The sequence below is a fragment of the Macaca thibetana genome, chromosome 9 (genome assembly GCF_024542745.1).
Source record: "Macaca thibetana thibetana isolate TM-01 chromosome 9, ASM2454274v1, whole genome shotgun sequence".
Classification (NCBI taxonomy): domain Eukaryota; kingdom Metazoa; phylum Chordata; class Mammalia; order Primates; family Cercopithecidae; genus Macaca; species Macaca thibetana.
Genome location: NC_065586.1, coordinates 111,487,406 through 111,510,396, shown reverse-complemented (window position 1 = coordinate 111,510,396; position 22,991 = coordinate 111,487,406). Strand labels below are relative to the sequence as shown.

Genomic DNA, 22,991 nt, shown 5'->3' with positions numbered 1-22,991 from the left:
AATAAAATAAAATAAATAAAATAAAATATTTCTTTTTAAATGAAGGTATAAAGATATAAAAGGTAAAACACACTTATTTTGCTTTTTTCCCTAAAGAAACCCATCAAAATGCTATCATATAATATTTTTAAAACAGAGAGAGAGAAAGGCCAGGTGTGGTGGCTCACACCTGTAATCCCAGAACTTTGGGAGGCCAAGGCAGGCAGATCATGAGGTCAAGAGATCGAGACCATCCTGGCCAACATGGTGAAACCGCATCTCTACTAAAAATACAAAAATTAGCTGGGCATGTGGTGCGCACCTGTAGTCCCTGCTACTTGGGAGGCTAAGGTAGAATTGCTTGAACCCGGGAGACGGAGGTTCCAGTGAGCCAAAATTGTGCCACTGCACTTCAGCCTAGCAACAGAGAAAGACTCTGTTAAAAAAAAAAAAAAAAGGGTGGGGGGAGAAAGGAGAAGTAGCAATTTTTGCAGAGAAATGGCTAAACTTTCTGAAATCCCCAAAATGATAAATGAAAAAATAGCAGCAAACAAGAGCATCATAGTAAAACAGGAGTAGGTTAACCCTGATACCAAAACCAGGTAAGAACACAACAAAAAGAAAACTATAGGCTAATATCCCTGATGAACATTTTCAAATATCCTGAACAGAATACTGCAAATCAAATCCAATGATATATAAAAAGATAATACACCAAGATCAAGTGGGGTTTATCCCTGGAATGTAAGGATGGTTCAACATAATGCAAATCAATAAATGTGACATATCACATCAACAAAATGAAGGAAAAAAGCCATATGGTAATCTCAAAAGATGCAGAAAGAGCATTCAACAAAATTCAACATCTCTCCATGATTAAAAAAAAAAAACTTCCCATAAATTAGGTATAGAATGAAAGTACCTCAACACAACACAGGCCATACATGACATACTACACCAAACACTAATTCGAATAGGGAAAAGCTGAATGCTTTTGTTTTGTTCAGGATTTTTGCATACATGTTCATCAGAGATATTAGCCTATAGTTTTCTTTTTGTTGTTGTATCCTTATCTGGTTTGGGTATCAGGGTTAATCTACTCCTGTTTTACTATGATGCTCTTGGGTTTTTTTTTGTTTTTGTTTTTGTTTTTCAGTAAGAACTAAAACAAGACAAAAATTCCCACTCTCACCATGCTTATTCAACATAGTGTTGAAAGTCCTAGCCGGAGCAATTGGGCAAGAAAAAGACATAAGAGGCATCCAAACTGGAAAAGAGGAAGTGAAATTGTCCTGTTTGCAGATCACATGATCTTGTGTACAGAAAATCCTAAAGAATCTGCCAAAACACTATTATTTAATTGAACTGTTGAATGAATTCATTAAACTTGTAGGTTACAAAATTAACATTAAAAAATCAGTAGCATTTCAATACACAAACAACAAAGTAGCTGAAAAAGAAATCAAGAAGAAAATCTCATCTAGAATAACTAACAAAAAAGTACCTAGAAATAAAGACAACCAAGGAGGTGAAAGAATTCTACAAGGAAAACTACAAAAGAAACTGATAAAACAAAATGAGGAGAATGCAAACAAATAAAAAGACATCTCATGCCCATGAATCACAATATTGTTAAAATGGCCATATTACACAAAGCTATACAGATTGAATGCAATTCCTTTCAAACTACCAATGACATTGTTCACAGAAATAGAAAAAAATAAAATAAAATTTGTATAGAACCTCAGAAGACCTTTAGTAGGCAAAGCAATCCTGAGCAAAAAGAACAAAGCTGGAGGTATCATACTACCAGACTTCAAAATATACCACAAAGTGGTACCAACCAAAATGACAGGTCCTGGCATAAAAACAGACACATAGATCAATGAAACATAATGGAGAACATAGAAATTACATATCAACAGCCAACTGATTTTTGACAAAGATGCCAAGAACAAAGATGACTTGGAGAAAAAAATCATCTCTTCAATAAATGGTTCTGGGAAAACCAGATATCCATATGCATTAGAATTAAACTAGACCCCTCACCTTTTGCCCTATATAAAAAACAACTGAAAAATGGATCAAATATCTAAATGTAAGGCCAGAAACAATAAAACTACTAGAAAAAAACACCACGGGAATGCCTCAGGACATGGATCTGGGAAAAGATTTTATGAATAAGACTTCAAAAGCCCAGGTTTACAAAGGCAAAAATTAACAAATATAACTATATCAAGATAAAAAACTTCTGCACAGCAAAGGAAACAATCAACAGAGTAAAAAGACAATCCACAGAATGGGTTGCAAACTATTCATCTGACAGGATATTAAGAGGCAGAATACATAAGGACTTCAAACATTGCAACAGCAAGAAAACAAACAATCTAATTGTAAAATGGGCAAACAATCTGAGCAGACATTTCTCAAAAGAAAACATACAAAATCGCCAGCAAGTCTACGAAAGAATGGCCAACATCACTAATCATCAGAGAAATGCAAATCAAAATCACAATGAGATATCATCTGACCCCAGTTAAAATGGCTGTGTTAAAAAGACAAAAATATAAGATGCTGGTGGGGATGTGGTAAAAAGGAACTCTTATACATTGTTGATAAGAATGTAAACTAGTATAGCCAGTATGGAGAACAGTATGGAAATTTCTCAAAATACTAAAAATAGAACTACCATATACATGATGCAGCCTTCCCACTACTGGGTATTTATACAAAGGAAAATAAATTAGTATGTCAAAGGCATACTTGCATCCTCGTATTTATTGCAATGCTATTTGCAACAGCAAAGATATGTAATCCACCTAAGTGTATATCAATAGATGAACAGACAAAGGAAATGTAGTGTATATACACAATGGAATATTATTTGGCCATTAAAAAGAAGGAAATCCTGTCGTTCATGGCAACATGGATGGAACTGGAAGACATTACATGAAGTGAAATAAGCCAGGAATAGAAAGTCAAACACTGCATGTCTTTACTCATGTGGAAACTAAAAAATAGTTGATCTCATAGAGTAAAACGTAGAACAGAAGGTACTAGTGACTGGGAAGGGTGTGGGGAAAGAGGAATAAGGAGAGATTTGCTAAAGCATATTAAATTACAACTTGATAGGAGGAATAAGTTCTAATATTCTACACTACTTTAAGAGGACTATAGTTAACAATAATACATTATATAGCTCAAATAGCTGGAAAGATAATTTGTGTGAATGTCCCCAACACAAAGAGATTATAAATGCTAATTGCCCTATCTGATCATTATGCACTGTATGTACTGAAACATCATTATGAACACCATAAATATGTATCATTATTATATGTCAATTTAAAAATAAAATCAAATTTAAATAAATGAAAATATTTTAAAGGAAAAGAACAAAACAGACTCTAGAAGAAACAAAAATCTGACTAGTTTATCTCTTTCAAAGAAACTAGATGAAAGTTAAAACCTTCAGGCCAAAAATGAATTCTATGACCAACTGGCTACCTGAATACTACTTGATAATGGAGAAGAGAAAGAATTTTTAAACAGAACCTAAAAAAGCACTAACCATATGGAAAAGATGGATATATTGGATTATACTAAAATTAAGAATGTCTCATTATAGATATATAAATTGGTATGAAAGTCCAACCACAGAGTGACATTTACTAAACATATCACCAACCAAAGATGTGTACATAGCATGTATAAAATATTACTAAAAATGATTAAGAAAAGGATAATCCAGCAGAAAAATCACAAGAAACTTGAGAGAACACTGCTTCACAAAAAGAGAAAATCCCACTGGTGATTAAATAGATGAAACTTTTAAAGATTAAACATAATAAACTTTTAAGAACTAAGGAATTTTTTAAGCTAAAGAACATAGCAATTACACATCCATCAGAAATGTCAAAATTAAAATGCCTTGGAATAACAACTCTCAGCAAAGATGTGGAGCATTAATAAAATTCATAGAGACTTGGAATGGGTATAATTTAATATAATCACTTTACAAAATAGTTAATTTTCTAAAGTTGAAAATATGAATAATGAATACACACTCAACAAAATGTATGCATTTGTAAGCCAGGAAACATATAAGAATACTGATAAAACATTAACAGTAATGGTGAAAAAGAAAAACAAAACTGGAATTATCAAAAAAGAAAACAGGCAAACGAATGAATGAAGAGTGTTATAATTATATAATGAAATATTCTACAACACTGAATAGGACCATATTACAGCTATCTGAATGCAGCAACTTGGATAAATCTCAAAACATTATGTTGAGGTGAGAGGACAAACATTATTAACAATAAAGAAAGGATATCATATTTGCACCTGCAAATTGCCAAAACAAGACAAAATAGAAAATCGTTTTAAAAAGAGATTACACTGAAATATGTTCAGTCACTTACCATTTTTCCATAAAACTAAAAGTGCTAAACTATACAACACAGCCACTACACTGGAGCCCCCAGAAATAAATCAAAAGGACGTACTAGTGTATAGCAGTAGTTCATGTTATAACACACACGCATTTGACATGAGTCCATATTTTGATAAAACACGTACACATATACCAGATATATTCTGCACTTAAATGTTAAAACTTTATTTCTTCATACAACATTAAGTTGGGACATATTTGGCTATTTATTTCATCCCCTGATATTTCAAGATAACTTAATAATAAATATATAGAAGACTGATCAAAGTAAAATAAATGCTTAAAGTGCTGTCTCTTTCTTTGACACACACATCTCCTTCTTTTTCTAAGTTCTTCCAACTTGTAGGTAGTATATCCTAAATCTTAACTTGATACCCTGTTCTTTACTGTGCACTTTTCTTTTTTATTAGCAATTCCAACAATTCTATAATGTATTAGGAACCATTCTGACCACCTAGAGTTAAATAAAGTCATTTAACTTTTATGCCTTATGTGAATGTAATAATCAAGTGGGAAATCATGGACTCTGCTAGTCTCAAAAAAAAAAAAAAAAAAAAAAAAAAAAAGCTTTAAATGAGAACAGCTTTGATTTAAAAAAAAAAAAAAAGCTGGGAGGTTTTTGCAAGTTTTAAGAGATGAATGGGGATTAAAGAACAAATTAACCCTAAATACCCCCACACTGTTCAATAACTTACTCCAGCAGTCACACTTAATGAACAGGACCCTTAAGGTTATTTCAGTGAAAGTACAGTAATTAAGGATGTCAAGCTAGATGCTAAGGGAATACTAATTAATCATGAAAAGATAGGCAACTCCAGTAAGCAACCTTAAAATCTCAGTAGTTCTATATAAGAAGTTTAATTCCAGCTGAAGACACTGTCCAGTGTGGAATGGAGTTGGAGAAAAGGTCTTGCTCCGTGCCATCTTCCAGGATCTGGGCTATTCCTAGCCTCTGCAATCTGTCAGATCCTCATCTTCCTCTCCACTGCACTGTTGAATGGGGAAACAGAGGGTGTATGGCACATGAGGTTTTTAAGAGCCAGGCCTAGAAGTGCTGGGTGTTACTTCTGTCCACTGGACAGAGCCCAATAACATGACTTCCAACCTAACTGCAATGTAGGCTGGGAAATACAGCTGGGTTGTGTCCACAACGTTTTCAAAATTGGTGATGAAATGACATTCAATCTAGTACAGTTTTGAGGGACAAGGTGTTGGTATAGAAAGACTGATGAGAGAACATTTAACTTCAAAAGTACATTCCTAAAATCCAAGAGCTTCAAATTCAATAAGTCATCCTCCAAAAGAACCCAAACATTTACCTGACATAGGAAGTTATATGCTCAAGTTAGACTTGTTACCAGAACATATTCCTCAAGGGTAGAAATTGGACAAAACCATATATGGTTTCACACTGGGCAAGCTTAAGATTAGTAACATGCTTTCTGAACTGATATTTTCAGATGTATGGCTTTTGCTACTGTCTCATAGCCTCTCAGTGAATAAATGTTTACAGAATAAAGCAAGCATAAGAGTTCCTCAAGTATCTTATATATTAGACATCAAGGCTGCTTAACTCATTATCACAAGGAAACCATTAGTCTTATCAGCAGTTGCAAATACAGCAACAAAACAACCTAGAAAAATCTTAACAATATTTAGTGTTGGAGGCCGGGTGCAGTGGCTCATGCCTGTATTCCCAGCACTTTGGTAGGCTGAGGTGGGCGGATCACTTGAGGTCAGGAATTTGAGACCAGCCTGGCCAACATGAAATCCCATCTCTAATAAAAATACAAAAGTTAGCCAAGTGTGGTGGTAGGTACCTGTAGTCCCAGCTACTCGGGAGGCTGAGGCATGAGAATCGCTTGAACCCAGAATGTGGAGGTTGCAGTGAGCCAAGATTGTGCCACTGCACTCCAGCCTGGGTGACAGAGCTAGACTTTGTCTCAAAACAAAAAAAAATTAGTGTCAGTATTTGAAGACTATAGTCACTACTTATCCAATTGTGCTTATAAAGGTGATAATCTATGTGTAAGCAGGCTGTACAGCAAATTATTCTCCCTCTGTAGTCTCTATTATAACAATGTAGATTAAGTCACATAGAAAAAAGATGTACTTTTTATCCCCATTCCCCATATAGTAGACAAAAAAAAAAAGATGAGAGTAATTAGGAAAAATAAAGATCCAAGAGATATTATTTTTTAAAATATAAAGTCCCTACTATGTGCCAGAATCTGTTCTAGAAAAGAAGGTACAACTTTGATCTTCCTAAAATGGAAAGGAATTCATTGGCATGATCATCAAGGCAATTTCACAAAACAAACAAACAAAAGAGACTTGATAAAAGATGGAGAAAAATGGGTAATAATCTTAGATATTACTGGCCTAAAGGTAAGCCAAGGAGGAAAAAAACGTTCAGGAAGATCCTCCTATGGCAACATTTCTCAAAATGTATCAAGAATTTTTATTTCACTATTTACCTATTAGTAGAATTTTGGTTCCCATCCCAGGAGTTTAGTCACCATATCCCAGATTTTTCTGTGCCCTAATTTTGAGAACCAGGGTCTTAAGCCTGAAATAAGTAGTTATGAAGAAGTTGTAAGATCAGTAAATGGCAAAGGTATAAGGAACAGAAAAGGGGAGCCAGTTATAAGTTAATTAACACAATTAAGATCCTGATTAATAATATTGCTATATATCTTAGGGAATTGTATTTTTAATTCCAAATGCCTTTGACAAGTTTATCTTCAATTGACTGTGAACAGAACGTAAAACAATTTTGAATCAACTTATCAATTTTGACTAATCTACCAACAAAATATCTAAGAGTGCCATTTAGAGTACTTTTCATCAGAAATCAATAAAATGATCTCAGATCTTATATTAAACAGTGAAACAATAAACTTTTTTTGGCTAGAGAAAACACTAATTTTTAAGGCCAGTTGTTCTGAGTGGGGATAAATTTGTGAGTAACAATTCATTATTTCCATAATTATGGAGTTCCACTGGGATTTACTGAAAGGAATGAAAGAGAAACCAGGGGTGCAGATATCCTATAAACACACAAAGTAATTCCACAAAATAAAAAAGTGATCAAAATCTCATATAACTTTAGAATAACATGGCAGATGTTTAAGTAGGTGAAAAATGTGCTCATAAATATTTGAGCCTGGAATCTAACTCCATTTTACATATAAACACAAAATAGTTTTGCATATTTATAACACATATTGAATTTTCTAAGACTGCAACTATCATGTAAATTGAAAATCTACCTTTTATAATACTATTCAGAATTTGACCAAGATTTTCATTTAAGAAAATCTCATCACCAATAGCTATCCTGCTCACACACATCTGTGAGTATACAATGTGTGTGGAGAATATTTGAGACACCTCTTAAGAGACTAAAAACAAAAACATATTAAGTTAGTGCCAAATTGTGAGTACTACTGAATTTCATAATATAGGAATTAAAATTATCATATTATTCCTGTCCTACATATTTGTTAAAATTTCATAGTGCTATAATATAAAATGTATGCAGTAGAAACTACATGGTAAAATTACTGTGGGGTAGATTGCAATTGTTTTTAAACAGGGGACTCTGATAATGTTCCAGAGGTCTACAACATGACTTGACTGGCTCTTATATTATTATTTCCTTTTCAAATATGTCCCCTGTTTCCTAAGACATGATGTAGTCTCTACAGTCTTTTTACATAGCAGAAACAGAACGTATACATTGACATGTGGTAGGATTTCAAGAAAGAAAATATATTTTCTGTTAGATTTTATCACAATTCTGTCCATATTTTAAGCTAGGGAATTATTTTGGCACTACACTTATAAATAGGATCCAGCTCATATTTGAGAATATTATAATCCCTCATTTTCTCCATTTCAACAGCCTGCTATTTGTCTTGACATAAGATTTCTGATTTGCCATCTTGACTGGGTCCAGAATGAATGGAATTAGTTTCAAGGGTTTCTTTCTCTTGGCCCCCCTCTACCTTACTGGCTCTTTCTCCACAGGTCAGGAAGCCAATATGAGAGATCTGCTGGCTGCTACATACATCCATTTTAATTATGAACTAAGGAACAGGGAAAATGACTACAGAGTGAGTCTGTAGATTTACTGTCCTCAATGAAACATATTTGGACTTAGATTTTATTTATTTCCTGGTCTCCATAAGTGCCCATTCTAATAAGGGACTGTGACTATTCATCCTCTTATGCCAGTAGCACTCCCCAATTATTAGAATAATTAATTATGAAAATCCATGAAGTTCTAGGGGGTGTTATTCCATCTCCACCAAGAACCATTAACCTAATAAATTGATGTTTATCTTTTTCCATCCAAAATACATTTAGTTAGCACACTTACTGTGTATAAGACACAACAATGTTTTTGCTAAATTCTGTTGGAAATTAAATATTTTATGGTAACCTTAAATGTAAATGGGTTAAATGCCCCCAATTAAAAGACATAGAGTGGCAAACTGGATAAAGATCCAAGACCCATTGCTATGCTGTCTTCAAGAAACCCAATTCACATGCAATGACACACATAGCCTCAAAACAAAGGAATGGAGAAAAATCTACCTAGCAAATGAAAAAGAGAAAAAAGCGGAGTTGTAATCCTAGTTTCTGACAAAACACATTTTAAATTAACAAAAATCAAAAATGCAAAGAAGAGCATTACATGATGGTAAAGGGTTCAATTCAACAAGAAAATCTAACTATCCTAAATATATATGCACCTATACAGGAGTATCCAGATTCATAAAGAAAGTTCTCAGAGACCTTTAAAGAGACTTAAGCTCCCATATAATCATAGTGGGAGACACTAACACTCCACTGACAATATTAGATCACTGAGACAGAAAATTAACAAAGATATTCAGGACCTGAACTCAGCACTGGATCAAACCAAACGGACCTCATAGATATATGCAGGACTCTCCACTTGAAAACAACAGAATATACATTCTTCTCATCACTGCATGGCATATACTCTAAAATCAATCACATATTTAGAATTAAAACACTTTTCAAGAAATGCAAAAGAACTGAAATCATACAGTCTCTTAGACCACAGCACAATCAAATTATATAGTTTTACATTTAAGTCTTTAATCCATCTTGAGTTAATTTTTGTATTAACAGTGTAAGGAAGAGGTCCAGTTTTAATTCTCTCTAATGATCAGTGATGTTGAACTTTTTTCATGAGTTTTGGCCACATGTATGTATTCTTTTGACAAGTGCCTGTGTCCTTTGCCCACTTTTTATGGGGTTGGTTTTTTCTTGTAAATTTAAGTTCCTTATAGATGACAGAAATTAGACTTTTGTCAGATGTATAGTTTGCAAAAATTTTCTCCAATTCTGTAGGCTGTTTACTCTGTTGATGCTTTATTTTGCTGTGCAGAAGCTCTTTAATTAGATCCCATTTGCCAATTTTTGCTTTTGTTGCAATTGCTTTTGGTGTCTTCATCATGAAATATTTGTCCAGGCCTATGTCCTGAATGGTGTTGCCTAGGTTGTCTTCCAGGAAGTGTTAAGAGAGAAATTTATAGCACTAAATGTCCACATCAAAAAGTTAGAAAGCTCTCAAGTTAACCTAACATCATAACTAAAGAACTAGAGAACCAAGAGCAAACAAATCCCAGAGCTAGCAGAAGACAAGAAATAAACAAAATCAGAGATGAAATGAAGGAGATAAACACACACACACACACACACACACACACACACACACAAAAATACAATAAAAAGATCAATGCATCCAGGAGCTGGTTTTTTGAAGAAAATAATAAAATACATAGACCACTAGCTAGACTAACAAAGGAGAAAGAGAAGATTCAAATGAACACAATCAGAAATGACAAGAAGGGCATTACCACTGACCCCACATAAATACAAACAACCACGAGAGAATATTATGAACGCTTCCATGCACATAAACTAGAAAATAAAAAAAAAAAGGATAAATTTCTGGACACATAAACCCTCCTAAGACTGAACCAGGATGAAACAGAATTCCTGAACAGACCAATAATCAGCTCTGAAATTGAGGCAGTAATAAATAGCCTACCAACCAAAGAAACCCAAGATATGATGAGTTCACAGACGAATTCTACCAGATACACTCTCCTCAATAAAAAATTGAGGAAAAGGGACTCCTCCCTAACTCAATCCATGAAGAGAGCCTCATCTTGATATCAAAACCTGGCAGAGACATAACAAAAAAAAGAAAATTACAGGTGGATATCCTGGATGAACATTGATGCAAAAATCCTCAACAAAACACTGGCAAACAATTCAGCAGCACATCAAAAAGCTTATCTACCATGATCAAGTAGGCTTTATCCCTGGGATGCAAGGTTGGTTCAACATAAGCAAATCAGTAAATGTGATTTATAATATAAATAGAACTAAAGACAAAAAGCACATGATTATCTCAATAGATGCAGAAAGGGCTTTCTATAAAATTCAACATCTATTCATGTTAAAAACTCTGAGTAAATTAGGTATTGAAGGAACATACCTCAAAATGTTAAGAGCCATCTATACCAAACCCCAGCCAACATCATACTGAATGCACAAAAGCTAGAAGAATTCTCCTTGAAAACCAGCACAAGACAAGGATGCCCTCTCTCACCACCCCCATTCAACATAGTATCTGAAGCTCTGACCAGGGCAGTCAGGCAAAAGAGATAAACAAAGCGCATCCAAATAAAAAGAAGGGAAGTCAAACTATCCCTGTTTGCAGACAACATGATCTTATATCTAGAAAACCCCATAGTTTCGGCCCAAAAGCTTCTTCAGCTGATAAACAACTTCAGCAAAGTATCAGGATACAATATGCAAAAATCAATAGCATTTCTATACACCAACAACAATCAAGCTGAGAGCCAAATCAGGAAAGAACTTCCATTCATAACTGCCACACAATTATGTGTGCCTAGGAAAACACCCAGGCAAGAGAAAGATCTCTACAAGGAAAACGAAAAACCACTGCTCAAAAAAATCAGAGCTGACACAAACAGAAATTCATTTTTAAGTTACAATTTTTGATGATCAGCTGTGTTTTGGGGCAAAACAAGATTGAGAATTATCATTGCTATGGCAAAATGAATAATTTGGTGCTCATCTAAATGAATATTTTGACTGTACTACTGATGTCCTGCCCACTGTGGCTGCCAATCCCTTCCACAAGGTACAACACAGGGAATGCTCTCTTGAAATGTTCACTTTTTTCCCCTAAGCAACTGGTGGAAGGGAATGGCAGCCACAATAGGTGGCTTGAAAACTCTACAAAGAGTATGCTTCTCCATACTCTTCCAATTTCTGTGGCTCCCAGGAGCTTCACACTATTGACAGTATATACCTAATCCCTGCCAAATATCAACCACCCTAGCTGATCTCATCTTATCAGTTTCCAGATGATTTCACTCCAGGTAAGCCAATGTTCATGCCTCATCTGTCTGCAGTCTATTGTCTCTCTTTAGATTTGTGGCCATTTGATTACCCTGTTTTCTCAGTTCTCCAATGGTTTCAAGAAAACTCATGAATTTGCAGTTTATCCAGATTGTTTTCCTTTCATTGTAAGGGTAGAAGCGATATTTTTCCAGCTCTAAATATTCTTGAGCAAAGACCGGAAATGCTATGGTCATGTTCATTTTTACTTCTTTGCTTTTATTGATGCCGTTTCCCCTTGTTTCCTATTTTCTTTTCCCAGAAAGTTGATTTTATTACTCCTTCAGGTTCCAGTTTGAACATCCTCTGCTTAAATTTTCCTTATCCTGCCAAAATAAATTAATACTTCCCTTTTCAATGCTACATCAATACTTTCTTCATTCTATTCTATTAAACAAATTTATTGAACACTTACACTGTGGTATTGTTGCAGTGGTCCCCCCAAAACTTCACTCTAGTAAAGGATACAGACAAGTACACAAATAATGCAAGAAAAGAAATGAACAGATATGAAGAGAACCAATTTCAGTTTAGGATGGTTATTAAGAATATGTAAGATATGACATCTGACTAAATACTTAAAACCAAACAGAAATTATCCTAAGACGTGGAAGGGGGCCGGGCGCGGTGGCTCAAGCCTGTAATCCCAGCACTTTGGGAGGCCGAGACGGGTGGATCACGAGGTCAGGAGATCGAGACCATCCTGGCTAACACGGTGAAACCCCGTCTCTACTAAAAAATACAAAAAACTAGCCGGGCGAGGTGGCGGGCGCCTGTAGTCCCAGCTACTCGGGAGGCTGAGGCAGGAGAATGGTCTAAACCCGGGAGGCGGAGCTTGCAGTGAGCTGAGATCCGGCCACTGCACCCCAGCCTGGGCGACAGAGCAAGACTCTGCCTCAAAAAAAAAAAAAAAAAAAAAAAGTGGAAGGGGTTCATAAGCATATCAAATCACTAATGTAAGTAATTGATATAGTGTATTTTGGTCAGTGTCTTCACTGCTAGTCTGAGATACTTTCAGCAAAATTGTTTACTGATTTGAAGGACTAGCTCTCCTTCCTAACCTTTTTTTTTTTTTTTCAGGTATAAGCACATTATAGCAATTAATTGCTCTAAGTATAATGAGCCTATTCTTTACTGTTTCATACTCAAAAGCCAAATAAACAAAAAAGTAAATGAATGGAATTCTGTGTACAAATACCACCAACAAAATACTCTTTACAAATTAGTATTCCATTATTATCCTCCTCATAAAAAACCATAAATGAGAATGGGGAAAATGTACTTTTATCATTAAGAACTACATAATTGATTTTCTCATATTTTGCACATATGCCAAATCTTATAATTCTATTTTAGCTAAGCTTACAAGCTCACTATTTTAATGAATTAAAATTCTACTTTCTTTTGTCTGTAAACAAAAATATGTTACTGTAATACTGTATCACAGAAATAATTATTATGGATAGTTATATGGCTATACTAGTTATGTAAAATTATACTAAGAAGATTGTCAGTGTTTACTATCATGGTAGAATCTCATATATTATTTTTATCTGTAATACTGCCACTATGGTCTATAAAAAATATTTTCATTGCTGCACACTGGTATCCAACCAACATATTTAATAGAAGTTAATCAAGAGAAACTACATTACTTATAACCAGAACCTGCTATTATTACATAATTTGAGGGAATAGGAGAGGATTGCGCGAAAGAAGAATGTAGAGTTCCTCTTTAAAAGTTATTAAGAATTTCAAGACCATGATAGCAGAGCACTAAACGAAGTGTGTTGTCCTTGTAAGTGTGGGAACCTGTATAAATTCACAGGCCATACGCCCATGAAGTTGGCCTTACTTATAATCAAGCTTTAGTGTTGCAAAGTATTAGCAGCATCCTTGATCTTAGAACAGAAGATTATGATTTAATTTCATTGGTTTTAAGACCAAAATGGCCTTCCTTAATGGGAATTTCGCCAAGATCTTTTGCTGTGAACTTGTATTTAACTTCAGACTATAGAGAAGAAATATAAACTGATTGTGCTTACCTTGTCTGAATTTGAAAATCTGTAATACTTAGGTGGCTAGCTAGGCAAAGACATAATCACCTAACTTGAAATATTTAGGATAACTCTGCAACAAGTAATATATTTATTTTAAATAAAAACAAAAGGATCATTTTCCATGCTTAATAGACTCTAGATATAAGTTTTTATATATTTATAGTTTTGAAGAATTCTTTATTAAACTTTCCCTATGTTTCTGTAATTATTATAGTTGAGATTTATTATTTGTGTTAAATACAGTACATATATAGCTAATATAAACATGTATTTGTACACATATAATTCAAAACCATAAAAATTTAATTTTAATAATATACATAAACCAGAAAAATAAATAACAATTTAAATAGCCTAAAATGTTGCCTTTTAAAGTTAATTTTTGAAGGAAAATAAAATTTTAGAATAACAACTACATGCTAAGACAAAAATCATTCATGTAAGTACAGAGAGGAGAGTAGCAATAGTGGGTTCCTGCATACTGAAAGAACAGAGAAAAGAGAGGAAGATGAACATAAGGAACCAGCTGAAAGGGTTAAAGGACAAGAATTATCAGAATTAATAATAAATGACTGAAAAAAGTACATAGAGACATTATATTAGGTATAATATGAAAGAAAACTGTAAAGATAACAATGTAGATTTGATACATAAGATTAAGAATGCTTCTTTTTCTAGAAATGCAAAAGATAACACGTTCTATGGGTTTGTTTTAAAGTCTCCACAAAATTGTTATTTAAAAGGTTTAATTTTTAAAGAGAATTCATTAGATGCAAGTAAATTCTCAAAGGAAAATAAATCATTCTACCAAAAAGACACATGCACCTACATGTTCACTGCAGCACTATTCACAATAGCAAGGACAGGGAATCAACCTAAAAGCCCATCAACAGTGGACTGGATAAAGAAAACGTGGTCCACATATACTACAGAATACTATACAGCCATAAAACATGAAATCATATCCTCTGCAACATGGATACATTATCCTAAGCAAATTAACGTAGGAACAGAAAACCAAATACCACATGTTTTTGTTTCTAAGTGGGAGCTAAATATTGGTACATATGGACATAAAGATGGGACCAACAGACACTGGGAACTACTAGAGAGAGAGAGGCAGGAAGGGGAGAAAGCAGTTTAGAATTATCTATTGGGTACTATGCACATTATCTCGATGATGGGATCAATCATATCCCAAACCTCAGCATCATGCAATATACCCATGTTAAAAACCTGCACATGTACCCTCAAATCTAAAATAAAAGTTAAAATTTGTAATAAAGGTATGCCTAACTAGCACAACACTAAATTAAAAAGTAAAACATAAAAATTACTTCAACAACACAAATTCAATCCACAAAAGTTCTAAAATGTCATTCTTACTTACAATTGACATTGGTCACCTTTTATTCCTTTAGTTGTGCAGAAACATTTTCCTGTATGCAGATGACAGATATTTGCATGGCCACTGCATGTACAAGCTGTAAGTCAAAACCAAAATGATATTGAATATTCTGCATCACAAACATGCACATTTCACATTTCAAGTATTATTATTACCTTATTTTTATGTCCTGTAACTTCCTCATGCCATCCAAAAACTAAGGTTACCAGATAATATAAATTATTTTTAATTAAATGGAAGTAAATTCACTTTTCTGAAAATTTTGTGAAATTCCTTAAAGTCTTTTGGGGATATCCTGAAGTCTACTATGAATCTAAGTATTTATCTAATTCTTCTTTGGGCTTCTCTCCATTTTCACTTTGGTATATTTCTTTAATAAAGTGAGTTTCAAAGCGTTAGTGCAAGAGCTTTGGACTCAAACAGCTTGACTTCAAAATTTACATCTAAAATCACTATATGACCTTGGACAATTTACTTAATCTGTTTATGCTAAATTTCTTCATCTGTAAAAGAAGAATAACAGCACTTAGCTTTCAGGATTGATGTGAAAATTAAATGAGGTAATGTAATTTAAGACACCTAACACATATTGAGCACTTAATAATTGGCAGGTATTACTTCTACTGTTATTACTACTGCTAAGATACTGCTAAGAATAATACGAATATAGCTACAAATTGTGTTTTAAAAAAGAACATCTATGTATTTCCTTTAAATTCACCCTTTTAAGCTTCTGAGAACATCCTCACCCTTTTAGAGTATCCTTTTAGATCCTTTTAGATCATCCTTTTAGAGTACTAGATGAAACTTTCCATTTTGTAAAAGTTGCATGATTAATTTGATACATATAAACTTGTCTCCTTCTCTCACTTTGCAATCCTTTCTTAAAGAGCACTGTTCAATTATTTAGGACATAAACCTCACACTTTATTGTGTACAACATCCAGTCAATTGGTAGATTTTAATTTCTACATGTATAATCTCTCTTGTATCTGACCCCTCCTTTTCATTCTAACAGCCACCACAAAGTATTTTCATCCACTTTCTTTTACTGACAACAATATAATCACATAGCAGATATCTTTGCCTTCAGTATTTCTAGGTTACAATTCATTCTCCAATCCAATAACACATTCTAAAGAGACAAGGCTGATGGTGTCACTAACCCTTTCAAAAACACCTAATGAGAACTACTGCTGTTCTTGTACACTGCCAGTTAGCTAAACCATTCTATTGACAAAAATGAAATGATATGATCTTTTCCTGAATTGTATAGACACATAAAATTAAGTGAATGAGTCAAAATTTCCCAATGTTCAACTTTTTCATTATTTTTCTTCCAGTATCAATAGTAACTCTAACATATATGCTAATGAATTAATAAATGCAAACAAATGTAACCAGATAATTATATTGCTAATTCAATTGAGTCTCTGAAAGAAAACAGATACTGTATACCTAAGTGACGTATAAGACCAATATGAACATTTTCAAAAGAAGAGACTAAAACAAAGGTCAAAACCAGTAATCTTTGAATCAGATAGAGTCAATAAAAGAGGCAAAAAGAGTGAAAGGCAGAAAGACTGGATGAGGATTATCAGAAACGCCCACTTCAGTGTTAGTAATCCAGTTTTCTGCCTGCCAAGGAAGTGGCTGTCTGTCCTCTTACACAAGCCTAATGAGTGGGACTTCACAGAAGTTTTTGAAGAGTCTGCTGTGGGTCCCCTTAAAATCGAGGTTGTATATTAGAGGAAATTTTGAATTAGGTGTGACCAACTATGGCTATTTAACTGAGGTAGAAGGACAAATAGAAACAGTTACTTTTAGGAAGCATTTGTACTAACACTGAAGTCAAGAAAAAGAAAGTATATTTCTTCCATCTAGCCAGCATCTACTTAATATTCTGACCAAGAGGATTGTCTGGAAGCACTGGAGGACTTCAAATGAAAACCAAAGTAAAAGTTGCTAGAACAGGAAGAAAGTATGTGTCTCCCACACATCATGAGAATTGCCTCTAGAAAGGTCAAAACTCAGAAGAGAACCCAAAGACACCTACGTGAGAATGGATCAGCCATTGTGCATCTCTCACATAGAGGACCTTAACTAAATATGACAACTATTCTTCACACATAAGACTGTAATTTTCTCCTCTCCCCTAGAAAGATAAAAAAATTATTGAGCCAGGAAAGGAGGAAAATCCTAGGTTAAGAATGAAAGAACATATAGAATAGAGGAAAAGAGAAAATTTGGCTTCAAAATATGTTCAGAATTCTTACTTTTATCTGATCTAGATAATTTTAATTATTTATTTACACACGTTTGCAAATTAATTTCTCTGGAGTTCCTTATATTAACTAAGAGTGAGTCTGAGATTTCATACAAGATTAAGGGAAAAATGTATTGCACTGAATACATTTTAAAAGGTCAGTGACAGAAAAAACTATTGTATTTTGATTATACTCTATGTCTGGCTTGGGAATGATATAGATTGCATCTATATAAGAAAAATCTGAAAAAAACAAATATTGCTTATTATTTTTGTGAAGACAAAAGATTATGGTGGTGATTTTAAGTGGCATGTACATTTTCTGCTTATAAAACTGTTGGTAATTTATATAATGGGATAATTAAACTATCTAATTTAAGGACTAGATTTCTAATGCTACCACTTGTATCGATCTGTGTGTTGCTCCCTTAACCTATCTTACTGCCTCTTCCTACCTGAAGTAGCCACTAGCCTAAATTTTATGTTCATCAATTCTTTGTTTTTAAAAACCAGAATATATAAATCATTTATAATATTTAACTTGCCATTAGCAAATGAAGGTTACTGCAACAAATTCCTAAAAATAGTACCAAAAAATGGGTCCTGATTACAATACAATTAAGTCAAAAGTTAATAATAAACAAATAAAACTCTACTAAAACCCCCATATATCTGGGTTAAAAAAAAAAAAAAAAAAAAAAAACTCTAGAGGAGTGACTTTAGGAAGATAGTGGAATAAGACTTTCTAGTGTTCATCTCTTATAGAAACATCCATTTGAAAAACTATCCATGCATGAAAATACCTTCCCAAAAGCTAAGGAATCCAGGCTTACTGAAGTCCAAAAGAAAAAAAAATGCATTGAAGAGGGTAGAAAAGCCAGTTTAACATTATCCATATTACCTCTCCCAAAAGCCCAAGCAGCATAACACCAAGCAAGATATCCGCAAGTCAGGGAAGAAGAATGAAATAAGCACTCAGCTTTTCACTGGACGGCAGTACCAGGCCTGCCTCTCTGAACCCAGGGCCAGGCATGACCCCACAGTCCCAAGCTCCATGCTGGCCAATGCAGTATCAGAATCCAGACTCATCCCACTACCAGACTAGTCCCTGCATTGTCAGGCTCCAGGCCGTAACACAATAAAGGTCACATATTCCACAATTACTTTTGCATCAACCTATGATATGCCCACAGCTAACATCATACTGAAAGGTAAAAAGTTTTAAGTTTTTTTCTATAATCAAAAAGAAGAGAAGGATGTCCCCCCTTACCACTTCTGTTCAATGTAGTACTAAAAGTTCTAGCCATAGCAAACAGATAAAAAGAAGAAATAAAGGGCATCCTAATAGGAAATTAAAAAGTTAAATGGCTTCTGTTTGCCGATGACATGATCTTGTCTACAGAAAACCCTAAAGATTCCACCAAAAATATGTTAGAACTGATAAAGAAGTTCAGTAAAGTTGCAGAAAACAAAATCCACATACAAAAATCAGTAATATTCCTTCACTCTAACAATGAACTAACTGAAAAAGAAATTAAGACATCACTACCATTCATGATAGCATAAAAAATACTTTGAAGTAAATTTAACCAAGGACTTAAAAGATCTAAATACTGAAAACCACAAAGCATTAAGGAAAGAAATAGTGAGTGACTTATATAAATGGAAAGGTAGCCCATGTTCATGGATTGGAATAATTAATATTGTTAAAATGCCCATGATACCAAAAGTAATCTACTGATTCAATGCAATTTCTGACAAAATGCCAATGGCATTTTTCACTGAAAGAGAAAAAGCAATTTTAAAATTCATATGGAAATTAAAAAGATGCCCAGTAGCCAAAGCAATCTTGAGCAAGAATAAAACTGAAGGCATCAAACTATTTGATCTCAAAATATACTACAAACCTATGTTAAACAAAACAGCATAGTATCAACATAAAAAAAAAGGAACATCAACCAAAGGAACAGAATATAGAGCCCAGCAATAAACCCAAGTACTGACAATCTACTGATTTTTGACAAAAGTGTCAAGAACACACAATGGAGAAAAGACAGATTCCTGAATAAATTATGCAGGGAAAACTAGATATTCACATGCAAAATAAAGAAATTAGACCCTTATTTGATACACAAAAATCAACTCAAAATGCACTAAAGACTTAAAGCTAAGACCCGAAACTGTAGAAGAAAACATAAGAGAAATGCTACATGACATTGATCTGGGCAAAAATTTCTTGGTTTTCCCAAAAGCACATGCAAAACAAAAGCAAAAATAAACAAATGAAACTGCATCAAACTAAAAATCTTAAGCACAACAAAGGAAATAATTAATAAAGAGACAATCCACATATTGGGAGAAAATATTTACAACCCACACATCTGGTAAGAGGCTAATATTCAAAATACATAAGAAATTCAAGCAACTCAACAGCAAGAAAACAAAGAACACAATTTTAAAATGGACAAAGGACCTAAATAAACTTTTTTGTAAAAGCAGACATACAAATGGCCAATAGGTATATGAAAAAATGTGCACTATCACTAATCATTAGGAAAATGTAAATTAAAATGACAATGAGTTATCGCCTCACACCTGTTTAAAATGGCTATTATCAAAATGATGAAATTTAACAAATGCTGGCAGGGATGAGCAGAAAAAGAAACCACGTGCACTGTTGGTGAAAATTTAAAATAACCATCAATATGAAAAGGGTTTGGAGAGTCATCCGAAGAGTAAAATTACAATTACCATATGGTCCAGTAACTCCTCTTCTGGGTATATATCCAAAGGAAATGAAATCAGTATGCCAGAGAGATAGTTATACTCCTGTGTTCATTGTAGTACTATTCACAATAGCTAAGATATAGATGCAACCTAGGTGTCCATCATTGGATGAAATATATATATATACACACACACACACACACACACACATTTGAATACTATTCAGCTTTTTTCTTTCTTTTTTTTTTTTTTTTTTTTTTTTTTTTTTTTTTTTTTTTTTGAGATGGCGTCTTGGGCTGAAGTGCAATGATGCAATCTTGGCTCACTGAAACCTCCACCTCCCCGGTTCAAGCGATTCTCCTGCCTCAGCCTCCCGAGTAGCTGGGATTACAAGCACCCGCCATCGCTAATGCCCGTCTGGCTAATTTTTGTATTTTTAGTAGAGACAGGGTTTCACTATATTGGCCAGGCTGGTCTTGAACTCCTGACCTCGTGATCTGCCCTCCTTGGCCTCCCAAAGTGCTGGGATTACAGGTGTGAGCCACTGCACCTGGCTTCAGCTTTTAAAAAGACAAGATGAATTAATGCTAAATGAAATAAACCAGGCACAAAAAGACAAATACTACATGATCTGAATTATATGTGGGATCTAAAAAATATCAAATTCATAGAAGAAGAGAGTAGAATGATGATTACCACAAGCCAGGGTTAGGAGACATGGAAGGGGAAAGAGGAAAGGCTGATCAAAGAGCACAAAATTTCAGTTAGGGGGAATATGCTTTAGTAATCTACTGGACAAAATGTATGTTTCAAAATTACTAAGAGTAGATTTTAAATGTTATTAACACAAAAATAATTAGTTTAGTTTCATCCTTCCAAAATGAAAACATATATCAAAATGCCACATTTTACCCCACAAATATATAATACATATAATTATTATTTGTCAATTAAAAATTTAAAATTAAATTCAAAACATAAAGAACAAAGGTGAGTAATGGAACACAAATACAAATCTCCATAAATCTAAATATTATTTTTTAATTAAAGAGCAGAGAAACACATCACAGAGAAATAACCACAACAAATATGATACTCATTATAAATAATGTGTATATATAACATACATGAGAAAAAATAACCTATCAATAATAACAATGAAGATGAATAGGCTTAACTTATATATTTTATCTCATAAAGAACAACCAACTACATGCTCTAAAGTAGACCCACATTTAGAACCAAGTGACTCAGAAAAACTAAGAATAAGAGATAGAAAAGGTTTGCCAGGCAAACGGAAACAATAAGAATGCAGAGATTACAAACCTGGTGTCAATTAAATTAAAATAAAACTTAACCCAAAAAGGCATTAAATATGACAAAGACCTTTTTAGTACCAAAGCTAAAAGTCACCATGAATATATAACAGTTATGAATATTTCAGTGACAGATAACAAAGCAACTATGTTTACAAGCAAAATCATAGAAGATATAAGGAGTAAGGAGACAAATAAAAAGACTTTAGCACACCACACCAAGTAGAAACCAGCACACCACTCTTAGTACAAAACAGTAGATACAAAATATGAAAAACTGTAAAAGGCCTAAAGAAAATAATCACTAAGTTAGATATTATAACAAGATAGCCGAACAGATTTCAAGCTTATGCCTTGATACTAAACAATATGCCTTCTTCCCAACTACACATAAAACATTCACAAAACATAATCATGTATTATGTCACAGGAAAACATCAGTACCTTACACAAAGTGGTAATGACGCTTCATCACACAGTAAAACTAAAAACGTACAATAAACACAGATTTGATGTGTGATGATGACGATACTATATATCATAATGTAAGTAGTAGATTTATAGTAGTGATATGAGTGATCAGATTCACAATAGTCAATAGTCAGTAAGTGGAAACAACCAAAAGGCCCATCAACTTATGATGATAAAATATACATACAATGGAATATAACTCAGTAATGAAAAGAAATAAAGTACTAATACATGCTACATAAATGAATCTAAAAACAAAATGCAGTGAAGAAAAGCCAAACACAAAAGATTACATATTGCATGACTCAATTTATAGGAGATATTTAAAACAAGTAAATCCATAAAGTCTGAAAGCAGATTTGTAGCTGCCCAGGGCTGGGTTGTTTAATGATCATGGATTTTCTTTTGCAGTGATGGAAATGGTTGGAAATTGATACAGGTGTTGCCTGCACAACACTGTGAATGTCCTAAACACCACTGGATTGTAGACTTTGTAATAGTTAATTTTGTGTTACCTGAATTGTACCTCAATAGAAAACAATTATATTAATAGAGTAATAACATGCAACTAGAAATTGAAATTAACATTTGTTGGGGCTCAATCAGGCTGTGGAAAAAATATTAGAGATTTTATATAGATAAAATTTATCTATCTCTATAAAATATTAGAGATAGAGATAGACACAAATCTTGAAAGGCCAAGAAGTTTGCATAGCTTCGGTAATAGAACTGGCTGGCTAAAGGTGACCTAGTCTCTTTACTGTTAAACAAATTAAAGTAGCAACAAAGGAAGGCATCCTAGTTTACCTAGCTAGCTTGTTTACTCATG

At 33.7% G+C, this 22,991-nt stretch overlaps 1 protein-coding gene across 4 annotated transcripts in view; it reads right to left on the bottom strand.

Moving 5' to 3' along the window:
• Positions 1 to 22,991, bottom strand: part of ATRNL1 (attractin like 1) — an 827,091-nt gene that overhangs the window by 526,030 nt on the left and 278,070 nt on the right. For all 4 annotated transcript variants that reach the window (XM_050804667.1, XM_050804668.1, XM_050804669.1 and 1 more), the window contains one exon: positions 15,365 to 15,458. In XM_050804667.1, the coding sequence (XP_050660624.1) occupies positions 15,365 to 15,458 (94 nt within the window). The remainder of the gene's footprint in view (positions 1 to 15,364; positions 15,459 to 22,991) is intronic.